Source organism: Salvelinus alpinus, chromosome 8 (genome assembly GCF_045679555.1).
Source record: "Salvelinus alpinus chromosome 8, SLU_Salpinus.1, whole genome shotgun sequence".
Classification (NCBI taxonomy): Eukaryota; Metazoa; Chordata; class Actinopteri; order Salmoniformes; family Salmonidae; genus Salvelinus; species Salvelinus alpinus.
In genome coordinates, this window is record NC_092093.1 from 37,434,963 (window position 1) to 37,449,575 (window position 14,613).

The following is a 14,613-nucleotide window of genomic DNA, read 5'->3' on the forward strand; positions in this document are numbered from 1 at the left end:
AGCCACTTAGTTATCACTTTTGCCTTATGGCAAGATGCTCCATCATGCTGGAAAAGGCATTGTTCGTCACCAAACTGTTCCTGGATGGTTGGGAGAAGTTGCTCTCGGAGGATGTGTTGGTACCATTCTTTATTCATGGCTGTTTTCTTAGGCAAAATTGTGAGTGAGCCCACTCCCTTGGCTGAGAAGCAACCCCACACATGAATGGTCTCAGGATGCTTTACTGTTGACATGACACAGGACTGATGGTAGAGCTCACCTTGTCTTCTCCAGACAAGCTTTTTTCCGGATGCCCCAAACAATCGGAAAGGGGATTCATCATCCAATCCCTGTACCTTTTGCAGAATATCAGTCTTTCCCTGATGTTTTTCCTGGAGAGAAGTGGCTTCTTTGCTGCCCTTCTTGACACCAGGCCATCCTCCAAAAGTGTTCGCCTCACTGTGCGTGCAGATGCACTCACACCTGCCTGCTGCCATTCCTGAGCAAGCTCTGTACTGGTGGTGCCCCGATCCCGCAGCTGAATCAACTTTAGGAGACGGTCCTGGCGCTTGCTGGACTTCCTTGGGCGCCCTGAAGCCTTCTTCACAACAATTGAGCCGCTCTCCTTGAAGTTCTTGATGATCCGATAAATGGTTGATTCAGGTGCAATCTTACTGGCAGCAGTGTCCTTGCCTGTGAAGCCCTTTTTGTGCAAAGCAATGATGACGGCACGTGTTTCCTTGCAGGTAACCATGGTTGACAGAGGAAGAACGACTATTCCAAGCACCACCCTCCTTTTGAAGCTTCCAGTCTGTTATTCAAACTCAATCAGCATGACAGAGTGATCTCCAGCCTTGTCCTCGTCAACACTCAAACCTGTGTTAACGAGAGAATCACTGACATGATGTCAGCTGGTCCTTTTGTGGCAGGGCTGAAATGCAGTGGAAATGTTTTTGGGGATTCACTTAATTTGCATGGCAAAGAGGGACTTTGCAATTAATTGCAATTCATCTTATCACTCTTCATAACATTCTGGAGGATATGCAAATTGCCATCATACAAACTGAGGCAGCAGACTTTGTGAAAATTAATATTTGTCTCATTCTCAAAACTTTTGGCCACAACTGTGCCAGATCAAATGTTCTTCAGGCTGAGTAAACATGTTGCATAATGATATATGGTCAGAGGGGGCACTCATCCATTTACTTCAGTCTACAACAGCAATTGAGATAGGAGAGTTGGCTGATATTCAGCCTGGTTGAATAAAACAAGGTTAGTTGCACTGTTCAAAGTGGACACACAGCATTACATACGTTTGTTGCTAGTTTATTTTTCACTTGTGTAAATTATCCTCAACCACTGCCATTAATACTGAAACTAAAGTACTACTCATTCTCTGATGTTGTATACAGATGTAGGATCTTCATTTGTGCAGGTTTGTTACAGCAGGAAAATAAGGGTGCAGCAACAGGAAACGTGAATTATAATTAACGGGCATTTTTGTAAGCGTTGATAGATTTTCATAAGGGAAAATCAAGTCTGAAATTTCAAAGTGGAAATTAAACTTCAGAAGCCTTTTTAAAACTAAAAAAAAATACACTACACATTTTAAAATTTCCTGCCTTGGAGGAAAGTTCTCCTGCAACAGGGTGATCCGATTAAGATCCTACATCTGTAATATGTATTAGATTAATCTAACATATAATATTAGATGTAGAGTAATAAACCCATACATTTATGGGAAGACTGACTGGCATTAAGAAGTTTGTGCCATCTCAGCCTTTTCAACTAAGACATTTTTCTGGTGAGGAACAGAGATAGACAACATATTGGGGGTAGCCAACATTTTAATGTCAATTTAGATATTAAATGCATCAAAATTAAAAATAATTTTCTAATTGCCATGTGGGGGGTGTTTTTTAAACATGAATACAAATTTAGTGACTGGACTAAAATCACTTTTCTTTTAACAATTGCAACAACATGAGTCGATCTTCGGTACAGTAATACAATTTCATCATTGTGACATCACTGAGAGTCAAGGAACAAGATCTAGCAGTTGCCTGGCTCCAGAGGTCAAATCACATGTCTCGGTCAATGAGAGAAGATTTGAAATAGACAAGATGTAGGATTACACATCGATTTAAATTTAATAACGGCACACTTTCTAAATTCAAACAAACCCCCTGCAACTAGACATGGACGTTTAGAAGACACTGGTTTTTAGGTATTGAGGAAGTGTGGCCACGTTAAGGTTGGTCAAAAATGCTCTGTGTTACGCCAAACAGTACCTAATCTGTAACAGCTAATGAAGCATCAGGATCTTATCACATTAGTCCGTTTCAATCTGTTAGCTAGGGTCAAAGGTGTGTTACATAATAATAAAGATCACTTTGGGTAAATATAATTCTGTGCTTTAGATGGGAAAATGAAAGACATAAAAAATACAAAGCATTTTTTTTTTTAACATAACAGAAATGAGTCAGTGCTAGAGACTTAAAAGAATAAGCACTCAGTGCTGAATGTCTGTTTTCTGCAGCGGCAGTTGTCCTCTTCAAAGGGAATCATTGATTCATTAGACTTTCACATTGCCACGCCATCCTCTTAATCTCGCCCACCCAGCCAGCTCAAAACGGCCGTTGAGCTGGCAAGATTATTTTTGTACTACAGGACAAAAATGTGTACTGTAGTACAGGAGTTGTGAAACAATCTTCCTTTAGAGAGTTCTGTCCTCTACAGTGCTTTCAGGGCAATAGCAGCCACAACAGGTGGGGTGAGGTTCACAGAACCCCAAACCATCACAACTCTATGTTCGCCGCTATGGGGACCCGTGGTTTGTTTTTCAGTCAGTCTTGTGCAAATTTGTAAAATGTTTTCTTACGTTCAATGTCCCTCAATGGGCAATGCAGCCCATTATTTACAGTAAAAAAGTGCACCAGTTCATGGTGAACATCTTTTAGGCTTCAGTAACAAAACTATACTTTCTGTTAAAATAACATGAAAAATATATACTAATTTTACATGTTTACAGAATATACATTTACAGAAGTTCATTAAAAATAAAATAAAAACACAAGCCTGCTTGCTCAAAACAATGTGAAATTGTATTACAGATCAAAAACTCATTACATTCGGTTGCTGTTACGTAATCGGTCCAGTTTTTTAGTGCCAAATGTGTTGTCATTGATCAGGTATAGAAGGATCGTTCCAGCTGTTCCATCCATTGTGATCATGGTTTATCTTGAACCTTCAGCAAAGACTTCAAATGAAAAGTCATTTTCTCTCGGCTGTGGTCGGAATGTTGGGGGACAGTTTCACCAACCCAGCGACTGGGTGGTTTGGGCAGGACACTTGGAGACGGGGGCTCGCTGAATTTAGCTCCAGCATAGATCTTCTCTCCGTCTTTGAGCTCCTCCTCGGGTACAAGCTCAGCTGGGGATACATTCACAATCTTGGCACTGTCAGCTGAGTTGAAGGGCTTCTTCTCCTCTCCACAGAGCTGGAAGGGAGCAGAGGGTGGCTTCTGGTGGCAGCTGCTGTGGCTTTTCATTACTGAGAGAGCATTGCCAGGTGCATTAGCATGCCTGCTCCTAGGGCTCCGGGTGATCAGATTCTGGGCAGCTTGATTGTGTCTATTGAGGTTGTGGACAGACTGGCCTGCGGCTCTCTCCACTCTCCCACTTTTTGACTTCAGTAGCTGGGAGGAAAGAAAAAATAAATTACAATCTCACAAGGGTCAGAACCATTCTAATGCTGTTATGCAAATTGACTTTATATTTTGATTGCTAAGAAGAACACTTCAGGAAAGAAACAATAATTGCCAGTTCCATCTCATTTGTTTTTTGTGTCAATGCCTTTTGTTTACATCTCAGGAACTGGCACATCGCCAGCATGTTGAAATCCTTCAAAACAAGTAACCTAAATACCTCTAACACGTCTATTCTGGTCAATATTTTTTTTAAACAGTGTACAATGTGAACCTTATTCCTATAGGTCCACTGGTAATAATACCAGTGCCCGATTCCAACCATGTACACGCCGTTAGAAGTAGAGTTAATTTACGTAATGTTTTTCCATTCAAAGTTGGCAGGCAGTCTCGTTTGACTCTGCCTAGTTGTCGTTCATAATCACTCTGGTACATTAAACTTGTGAGTGCACTACTTTAGAATGGGGTCGTTGGTTGAATATCAATTTGTAAATATGCAAACTGAGTTTTTAGCCGTCAAAATAAAGTAGGGGAAGGCCTCCATCCCACTGCTTCAAGCGAATTTGTGTCATGTTTACACTATGAATGGTGGTTAATGGATACAAAGCGGCATACCATTTCATTAGAAATAAACAAATAAAGACATACAAATGTACACGCACAGAATAAGAACGAAAACCCTCTCGTTCTCAAATTAACTCAATTGTATACCTCTTTCTTTGTTCCCTGCTTAAGATTGTGAAGGGTCAACGCAGTCGCCTGGGTCCGGTTGGTCGCGAGCTCGGCACTCTGCACTGGGGATTTCGAAACTGCGACATTGTTGTCTGCCAGGTGCATGGGGTTTTTTCTCATCGTTTTTTGGTGGTGTGTCCGCTGTAACCCCAACATTGTCGAACGAGGTTGTTTTCTCCCACTTTTCTTCAACATTGCTTGCCTTGGTTTGCTTAGGTTGGCCCCGACATGGTGGGATGTCAAAACGGATGGCTTATTGTTTTTATTAGGGTGACTTAGTGATTCGCCCAACATGACTTCTAAGTCCCGTGACGGTGGCGAGGGAGGACACATCGACGAAATTAGATAACTTTTGAAAAATAGTCAGGCAGCGTTAAGTCATTTACCTTACCTTAGTACTTCGCTATCAACAGCTAACAGTAGCTAAAGTTTGTCTCTAGCTCGTCGCTGGCGGAACTGAAGTCTGTCCAAAAACCTCTCTGCAGTGGGTTTTTGATAATACATTGAAGACGAGTTCAACGATGTTGATGGCGTAGCTAGTTTCCTAACTCTACAGGAGGTTTTAGAAGACTCGAGATGGGCATCGCGCATGACAACTTCCTGACTATACTCGCAAAACCCCGGATGTAGGTAGCCGCGACCATTTAATTGGATAATGCAGGAGAAACACGAAATTGCAGACCTCCCACGTTGGAAATTACGTAATGTATGTTGTCATTCATTCTCATGATGGGTACTTTCCGAGCCTGGGGATATCTATCTGACCGGCCGCCTGCCTCTCTGTCTGTCAATGTAACACAGCAATATAATCATTTTCATTACACATAGAGATGTTTTCCAGACACACATTATTGTTTTGTTTTCTTCATGTGTCTGTCCTCTGAGCCAGGCAGCCAGCACTGTTTTAGTATTCAGATCCCACCGAGGGAGGGCATGCAAGCTGTTGCTGAGCTCTTGTACGTCTGCTTGCCTGGTTGGATCCGCAGCATCAAATCCGCTAGGCAACAGCTGCTGCCTGTGTTGCTGGGCGGGGGGAATGTCTCAGACCCTCTGTGATTGGTCATTCCGATCAACATTTTTCCCATAATTTTATTTTCACACGTACACACACAAAGATTATGCAATGAGTGTTAAGATTTGGTGGTCTGATGTACACTCAAAGTATAGTAGCCTGGCCACATTTTCCCTAAATTAAGGGAATTAAAATTAATCCTATCATGGGCATATTTGTCCTCTGTTCCATGAGCATGTGGCATTTTCAACCTCTCCCTGACTGAGTCTGTAATGCCTACATGTTTCAAGCAGACCACCATAGTCCCTATGCCCAAGGAAGCAAAGGTAACCTGCCTAAATGATGACCACCCCGTAGCACTCACGTCGGTAGCCATGAAGTGCTTTGAAAGGCTGGTCATGGCTCACAACAGCATCCTCCCAGATACCCTAGACCCACTCTAATTTGCATACCGCCCCAACAGATCCACAGATGATGCAATCTGAATCGCACTCCACACTGCCCTTTCCCACCTGGACAAAAGGAACACCTATGTGAGAATGCTGTTCATTGACTACAGCTCAGTGTTCAACACCATAGTGCCCATGAAGCTCATTACTAAGCTAAGGACCCTGGGACTAAACACCTCCCTCTGCAACTGGATCCTGGACTTCCTGACGGGCCACTCCCAGGTGGTAAGGGTAGGCAACAACACGTCTGCCACCCTGATCCTCAACGATAGGACCGCCCAGGGGTGTGTACTTAGTCCCATCCTGTACTCCCTGTTTACCTACGATTGCCTGGCCAAACAAGACTCCAACACCATTATTAAGTTTGCTGACGACACAACAGTGGTAAGCCTGATCACCGACAACGATGAGACAGCCCATAGGGAGGAGGTCAGAGAACTGGCAGTGTGGTGCCAGGACAACAACCTCTCCCTCAATGTGAGCAAGACAAAGGAGCTGATCGTGGACTACAGGAAAAGGCCCATCCATTAACATCAACGGGGCTGTAGTGGAGCGGTGCGAGAGTTTCAAGTTCCTTGGTGTCCACATCACCAACGAACTATCATGGTCCAAACACACCAAGACAGTTTTGAAGAAGGCACGACAAAACCTTTTCCTCCTCAGGAGACTGAAAAGATTTGGCATGGGTCCCCAGATCCTCAAAAAGTTCTACAGCTGCACCATCGAGAGCATCCTGACCGGTTGCATCCCCACCTGGTATGGCAACTGCTCGGCCTCTGACCGCAAGGCGCTACAGAGGGTAGTGTGTATAGCCCAGTACATCACTGGGGCAAAGCTACCTGCCATCCAAGACCTATATAATAGGCGGTGTCAGAGAAAAGCCCATAAAATTGTCAGAGACTCCAGTCACCCAAGTCATAGACTGTTTTCTCTGCTACCGCACGGCAAGCAGTACCGGAGCGCCAAGTCCAAGACCAAAAGGCTCCTTAACAGCTTCTACCCCAAAGCCATAAGACTGCTGAGCAATTAACTAAATGGCTACTGGACTATTTACATTGACCCCCCTCCATTTGTTTTGTACACTGCTGCTACTCTCTGTTTATTATCTATGCATAGTCACTTCACCCCTACCTACATGTACACATTACCTCAACTAACCTGTACCCCCGCACACTGACTCAGTACCGGTACCCCCTGTATATAGCCTCGTAATTGTTATGTTATTCTGTTACTTTTTATTATTTTAGAATTTTTTACTTTAGTTATTTGGTAAATATTTTCTTAATTCTTCTTGAACTGCACTGTTGGTTAAGGGCTTGTAAGTAAACATTTCACGGTAAGGTCTACACTTGTTGTATACGGCGCATGTGACAAATAAAGTTTGATTTGATTTGGATATGCACTACCACACTATTGCACTCAGGTGAGCAACGTTACATGATCAGACATGGCTACATCTATGCCTGTCATGAGCTAGGTTGTGAGGGATATGGGCAGGATATCTTATTTACATTATATAATTACGTGTTGAATGGATCAGATATTGTATTGGAATCCCTTTTGTATCTACAGTATATGGCAACATCAGACCAATAATATATAATTAATATTGAAATTCATACATATGATATGAAGGATGGCATGGAGAGCTGCATGGATGAGGCATGTAGAGAACCTAAAATGGAGAAAGGTTCTCCCTTTGTTGGAAAGTAGTTGGTTGACATTTTTTCAGATTGAGTGGAAAGAAAGAGCAATGAAGATACACATTTCAACCTTCATAATACACCTATGTTGTGTCTTAGAAGCAAGACATGATGACAGACAGACCATCCCACCACATAATTGTCTCTGGTGTCTGCAAGTAAGAGGAGATTCGTAACCTAACCTGTCATAATAAAATGTTACCACCTGTTTTGTTGTGTCCCTAGAAGCCAAATCTAACGAATGTAGCAACATTTGCAAATATATGTCTGTGCAGTGGTGGACCCAATTGTCATACTTGAGTAAAAGTGGGATGACCAGGAATGTTCTCTTGATAAATGCGTGAATTTGACATTTTTTCTGTCCTGCTAAGCATTCAAAATGTAACTAGTACTTTTGGGTGTCAGGGAAAATGTATGGAGTAAAAAGTACATTATTTTCTTTAGGAATGTAGTGAAGTAAAAGTAAAAGTTCTCAAAAATATAAATAGTAAAGTAAAGTACAGATAAAAAAAAAAAAACTTAAGTAGTACTTTAAACTATTTTTACTTAAGTACTTTACACCACTGTGTTTGTGTCATATTTTATTGTGGTTGTACAATTTCATAATTTACTAAATATTCTTCCACACATTAAGCAACGAGAAGTTTTGGGGTTAGTCTACCACCTAATGGTTATTTTAAGTAATACAAATCTAATGGCAAAACAGCGCGGTGCACACTGGGAGAAATTGAGAATTAGATTTTAGTTCGTTCATGGACATTTATTTGGGTTCTTGAGAAAACGGAGGATTACCTCGATATTTGGATATTGAGCAATCGTGAGTAAAAACCTACATGTGGATAAATGTTCGTATTCCTGTATTAGACCATAAGGACTGGGTTAGGCCCTACATCTAACAAAATCAACCTCATTTTCAAGGCCCCAAATCCGCAGGGCATTGGCGCACGAGAGCTCGCGGTGAAGGGTGATCACCCAGGAAACGTTACACCGATGTTCAGCTGACGGACTTGCTGTGGCTAACGTTAGCTACATCCTCAGTTTGTGAAATTACAGCTGTCACTCTTGGGCAAAATGTCACACACTGGGCCTCCCCCTCGATGGCGGAATTGTCCTAGAAGAGGACAACCTGTAGCAGGTGAGTTGCGAAAGCTTGTTGTGTTGCTACAACGTTGGCTAACGTTAGTAGCTACAGTACTGGTGTTGTGGCGCACAAGCTACCTAGCTAACATTAACTGCCTCACATTGTATTTACACAAGTCAATGATTTAGACCTTTTTAAGGCCTTTCGTTTGATCTACTAAGTATGTACTGGACGAGAACCACGCGTTACCTTAGACTAGAGACAAAATCCCTATGCTAACACTGTTAGCTAACGTTTTGTTAGCCCTTGTAGGCGAGTACATCACGTGTCACAACAAACCAGCATAAGCATGTATTCATGTTAAAATTACTTGCCCAACAAGAAAAACTGACTAAACATGAAGCTAAAGTAGACACTAATGGTCGGTGTTTCTATAGCTACCCCAGCTAAAAAAGGGTGTGTGTTTTTGTAGTTAGGATTAGCCAGCCAGATTAGGCTACATGAAACGTCACATGCCATTCGCTTAGAATCATACAAATGAATCATGCTTCTAGAAACCACATCTTCACAAGACGGGAGATGGGTAATAGTAACTGTTAAACTTGACAATGCTATTTTCATCATCTGTAATGTATACGGACATAACTCACATGCTCCTAATAAGACCCTTTTTTACCCAATTTACCAGGGAAAGTACAGGATTTAAGCAACAAATACTCAGAGGCTTTTCTAATTATTTCAGGGGATTTTAATGAAACACCTGATGCATCTGCTGATCGTTTTCCTCCTGGAACGAGTCAAAACCCTCAAAATATTAACATTATCATTACATTATGCAAGGATCTCTGTGTTGAGGATGCCTGGCGTTATTTCAACCCGGATGCTAAGGGTTATACCTGGACCAACAAAAATATGTCATGTAAATCTAGAATAGATTTATTCCTTATTTCCCCTTTTTTGTTACAATTTGTTATAGATGTAGATCACCAGTTGGCTCCCCTTTCTGATCATCACTTGATTTCCCTGAATTTACAAGCTACTAGGTACTCAAGGATATTGGAAATTTAACAACACACTTAAAGATACTACGCTCATTGAAAACATCAAATCATTAGCTGAAGATATTTTTGCAAGAAAAGACTTGGGTCATGGAAGTAGATGGGAATTTTTCAAATATAAAGTCAGAGTGGTAGCCATTAAACGCGCCAAAGATTCTGATGCAATTAAAGAACCTTAGTGGAAAGGAGATGATGAGCAAGCTTGACAGTTTTTTTCTAAAGAAAAACTTTGTTTTATGCAAAGATCCCATTACAATATCATAATTTGTCAATTCCTTTTATGAAAACCTTTACAGCTCTCCGTTTCAGGAAGATGGTTGTGAAAGCTACATTTGCCACATACAGAATTATGTCCCTGTAATTGAGGATGATTTCCACTCAGTTTGTGATTCACCTGTGTCAGTTGAAGAAATTAGAGAGGCTCTGAATTCAATGAAAAAAGGGAAATCACCTGGCCCCGATGGCCTGTCTGATAAATTCTATAGACAGTTTTGGGAGTTACTAGAAGACCCGATTTGTTTCAAGATTGCATTAAAAATGGGGAAATGATCTCCACTATGAAACAGGGCCTTATTTCACTTTGTGATCAACGTCATTCCCAGTGGGCTAACTACACTAATGAAAACTCATCTTAGCTTTGGTAATGATCACAAAGTCTATCCAGAACTCAGTTTGGAAGGCGTGGGCTTACTTGAGAGATCTTGTTGTAATAAATATATAAGACAAATTCTTCATTCACAAAACCAACTTACACCGAGAGGAAAGTTTTTCTGGAACATGCTTATTCCTGACATTGGCTGGAAAAATGCATGGTTAAGGCCTTACAAATACTGTATACCAAACAAAGTTATGGAAGTGCACTTCAAAATTTTACATAAGATATATCCATGTAATTCTATGATATCCAAATTTGTGGCTATTGATGATATCAGCGTTTTCTGTGAAAAAGGTGAGAATCTGTCTCACTTGTTCTTTGAATGTAAATTTGTGTCAGAATTTTGGGAAAACCTTGCAAATAGTTATTTACCATTATGAACAATGCCAATGTTTTTGACATGAAAGATATATGTTACTATTGCAATGATAACAAGACCACTGAAATGATTGTACATTTTTTATTTTATTCTTGTTGCCAAATACTTCCATACACAAACAAAAATGTCAATTCTATACCAAAATTACAAATTTTCCTGATTGAATCCAACTATCCTATTAAAACATTAACCCTAGTGAATAACACCAATAATTACATTTTCCTGAATCATTATAATAAGATTTTTTCAGAGTGAATACAATTGCATCCTTTTTGTATTATTTTATTGATATTTTTTGTATGTTTGAGTATTTTCTTGTTAATACCTGTGTTTTGTTTTGTTAGACATGTTTGATGTAGCAATGTAAGTTGATTTTTGTATTATGAATAATAAAAAATTATAAAATATATCATGATTACTAGGGGTGCTCCTTTTACGTTTTATTTCATGCAAATTGGCCATTAACCATGTCACGACATATGGAAAACACAGGACAGTGAGTGTAGATACATGAGTGGTACTGTTTTCATGGTGTCTGCATATGTTGTGACCTGTCTGTGACCCCTCTTACTTTCACTGTCTCACCAGGTAAATTCCTGCCAATGAAAACCATGTTGGGCCCCAAGTATGATGACAAAGTGCCAGAAGAGAACCGGTTTCATCCAAGCATGCTTTCCCAGTATTTAAAGAGTCTAAAGGTATGGCTTTCCTGATGTTGAAATGTGTTTATTAGTAATTTGTCTCTGTTTGGGAAAATATACAGTAATGACCCTGGGTTTATAAGAGCAGATATCGACTCTGCCGCTTGAGCATGCTTTTGGGGCGAAGTCAATAGTGTGCTGAACTTCGGGCTGGAAGGTTGAAGGTTCGAGACCTGCTCCCTGCCTGTTTCATTACATTGGTGTCAGAAGTGATCGGACCTTGCATCCACGAACGTGCGTGTGCATGGCCAGTGAGTGCATTCCTATAAGACGTTGAGTCGCAAACTAGTGCGAGGACGTACTCTTTGAAAGGAGGGAGTTGTGTAACGACCCTGGGTTTATAAGCGCAGATATCGACTGCTGCTTGAGCCTGCTTTTGAGGCACAGTCGATAGCGCACTGAACTTTCGGCTTGAAGGTTGAGGGTTCGAGACCTGCTCCCTGCCTATTTCATTACAATACATTTGTGTTCAATTCATCACTGTAGTCTAATGTCAACATATGTTTTGTGTCTTCTCTAGGTTAAAATGGGTTTGCTTGTTGATCTAACAAACACTACTCGCTTCTATGACCGCAACGAGATCGAAAAAGAGGGTGTTAAATATGTGAAGCTTCAGTGCAAAGGGTATGTATGAGTGACCTGTTTTTAAAACTCAAGATTAATTGTCTATGTTTACACATACAAATGCCACAAGTTCAAAATAATGATATCATTTCTTGATTGAATATGTTGTGATGAGTTCCATCCTTGTTTAGCCATGGAGAGTGTCCTTCAGCGGAGACCACTGCGATGTTCATCAGACTATGTGAGAACTTCATGGAGAAGACTCCAACTGAGTTAATAGGTAAGGAATGTTTGTACTGGAGCTGTTAATTTCTTCTTCGTTGTCAGACAATGTCCCAGGGTCTGGCGTGTTCCTCATGTGGAAAAGCAAGTTATTTTAGCATTTTTTTGGTCTCATTTTGGTAAGAGTCAAGGGGTGTAATTCATTTACGTTTTAACCTGGTGCAACAATATCACAAAGAACACCAGTCTCCTCTTTGGGGTGTTGTATTATAGCATATGCCTTCATATCACTACAAAACAGATTTTCAAAGTAAGAATAGGTCCAAGTTTGTACACTAGGTGGAGCCAGAAAATAACTACCAACAATTTTTCATCTTATCAGTCACCCTCTCTTCCTAATATTCTTTCAGCTTTTTATGATATGATGCATTTTGTTTTTGTAAATACTATAAAACAGGTTCGCAAAATATTTTATAAAAGTAATCCCATCTAGGTCCTCCCGAGTGGCGCTGCGGTCTAAGACACTGCATTGCAGTGCTTGAAGCTTCACTACAGACCTGGGTTCGATCCCAGGCTGTTGTGTCATTAGCCAAGCGTCGCCCGGTTAGGTGAGGGTTTGGTTGGGGGGGCTTTACTTGACTCATCGCGCTCTAGCGACTCCTTGTGGTGGGACGGGCGCCTGCAGCCAGACTTCTGGCGTTAGTTGGACTATTTCCTCTGACACATTGGTGCGGCTGGCTTCCGGGTTAAGCAGGCGGTTGAAGCGCATGTTTCAACTATCACAAACAGATGTTCCTACACAACCAGGATGCTTTAAATGATTCTCCTGATGTCTAAATTGTTGCACTGCACTGTTCCCATGTACACTATGGCCGTGTCTGAAATCTGTCTCGCTTACTACTTATTTACACTGCAAAATGTGTACCAATTGTACTACATACTATTTAGAACGTACTGTTTAGCGGTTAAGAGCGTTGGGCCAGTAACCGAAAGGTTGCTGGTTTGAATACCCGTGGCAACTACGTGAAAACTCTGTCGATTAGCCCTTGAGCAAGGCACTTAAATGACAAATCTAAATGTAGTGTAGTAAAAAACGAATACAGTAAGCAACAAATATGAGCATACTAGGCTCATCCTACTGAGAATGCGTAATCTAATGTGCAATGAAGTTAATTCCTGCCACTCGTTCATTTTGGTACAGTACGTCCCCTCAGCTGATTATAAGCTGTTGTCAGACACACGTGGGTCTCTAAAGACGATTCTCTTCCTCAGTAGTGTGCAGCGAATTCTAATAGATGAAAAGCCGAAAGGAGTATGACATCCTGGCATTTAAAGCATACTACATTTAAAATGTTTCACATATTATAAATCTTTCTGTTTTTCGGATACCGAAAATGCGTACTATTTAGAATGCAAGTACGGGTATTCAAACACGGCGTCTTTTGGCAAAGCTCAGTCCAAGGCCACCGAGGTGTACTTCCATGCTGTGACCAGCAGGGGGCTCTGTGGCACTCTGTTGTGACCTCTGGCAGTGCAGTTCCACAGCAACCTGTGTTCTGGCTGCTCGCTCAGTGCCGCGTTGTAAATGAAATTGTTGGAACCTCAGGGTAGAATATATGAATGTCATTATAAAAATGTCCTCTGTCGGCCACCCATTGACATTTAGCTGTTCTCTCTGGTATTAATGCAGACGTTGAAATTAGACAGCAGGACTGGTGAATGTAACCCTATTTTTGGGGGGGGCGGGGGGGGGGGTAGATCGGCTATGAAATTAGCAGGCAAATTTGTCATCAAATAACATTTCCTTGCATCATTCCCCCTCAAATAAAAATCATCATCATTACCGGAGACTTCATCTCCATTTCCATCTTACCCTTTAAAGTTGATAGAAACCGCTGAATAACAATGACCGACTGCATCATGGCCAAGGGAGATGCTTCACAGACTGACAAGGCCTAGAGTCTAAAATCAAACCTGTTCCCCCCCCCCCCCTCAAATCACATCTCAATGCTGATAGATGCTCTGCCACTGACATACATTTTAAAGAGTGAAGATTTTGTTTGCCCACATTATACTTCCCTGCTTTGAAAAATAAATGAACCGATTCCCTGTGTGCCCTTTCTGTTTCTCTGTCTCTCCTCCACCCCTCCCCTAACGTTAGATTGAGTCTGCCGTTCGTATTCATAAAGCGACTCAGTGTAAGAATGCTGATCTAGGATCAGGTTCTCCCTGTCCGGTCATTATCAAAAAAAAAGCTAAACAGATCCTAGATCAGCACTCCTACTCTGAAATGCTTTATGAATACGGGCCCTTGCGAATGTAGCATAACCTCCAGACATAGTGTCAGGTAGTGGCTGATGAACTGGTTTTAC

The 14,613-nt window shown here is 41.3% G+C and overlaps 2 protein-coding genes across 2 annotated transcripts in view; one reads left to right on the plus strand and one right to left on the minus strand.

Moving 5' to 3' along the window:
- Positions 1 to 1,808: 1,808 nt before the first annotated feature.
- LOC139582246 (proline-rich nuclear receptor coactivator 1-like) lies at positions 1,809 to 5,034 on the minus strand. Its single transcript, XM_071412231.1, has 2 exons — positions 4,397 to 5,034; positions 1,809 to 3,676 (listed from the first exon to the last, which is right to left on the minus strand). Exons 1-2 carry the CDS (start codon positions 4,748 to 4,750, stop codon positions 3,209 to 3,211), a joined length of 822 nt encoding a protein of 273 aa, XP_071268332.1. The 5' UTR covers positions 4,751 to 5,034; the 3' UTR covers positions 1,809 to 3,208.
- Positions 5,035 to 8,271: 3,237 nt separating this feature from the next.
- rngtt (RNA guanylyltransferase and 5'-phosphatase) overlaps positions 8,272 to 14,613 on the plus strand; it is a 151,648-nt gene continuing 145,306 nt past the window's right edge. The window contains exons 1-5 of the mRNA XM_071412234.1: positions 8,272 to 8,398; positions 8,500 to 8,716; positions 11,343 to 11,452; positions 11,976 to 12,079; positions 12,211 to 12,299. Coding sequence (XP_071268335.1) covers positions 8,653 to 8,716; positions 11,343 to 11,452; positions 11,976 to 12,079; positions 12,211 to 12,299 — 367 coding nt within the window. The 5' untranslated portion in view covers positions 8,272 to 8,398; positions 8,500 to 8,652. The remainder of the gene's footprint in view (positions 8,399 to 8,499; positions 8,717 to 11,342; positions 11,453 to 11,975; positions 12,080 to 12,210; positions 12,300 to 14,613) is intronic.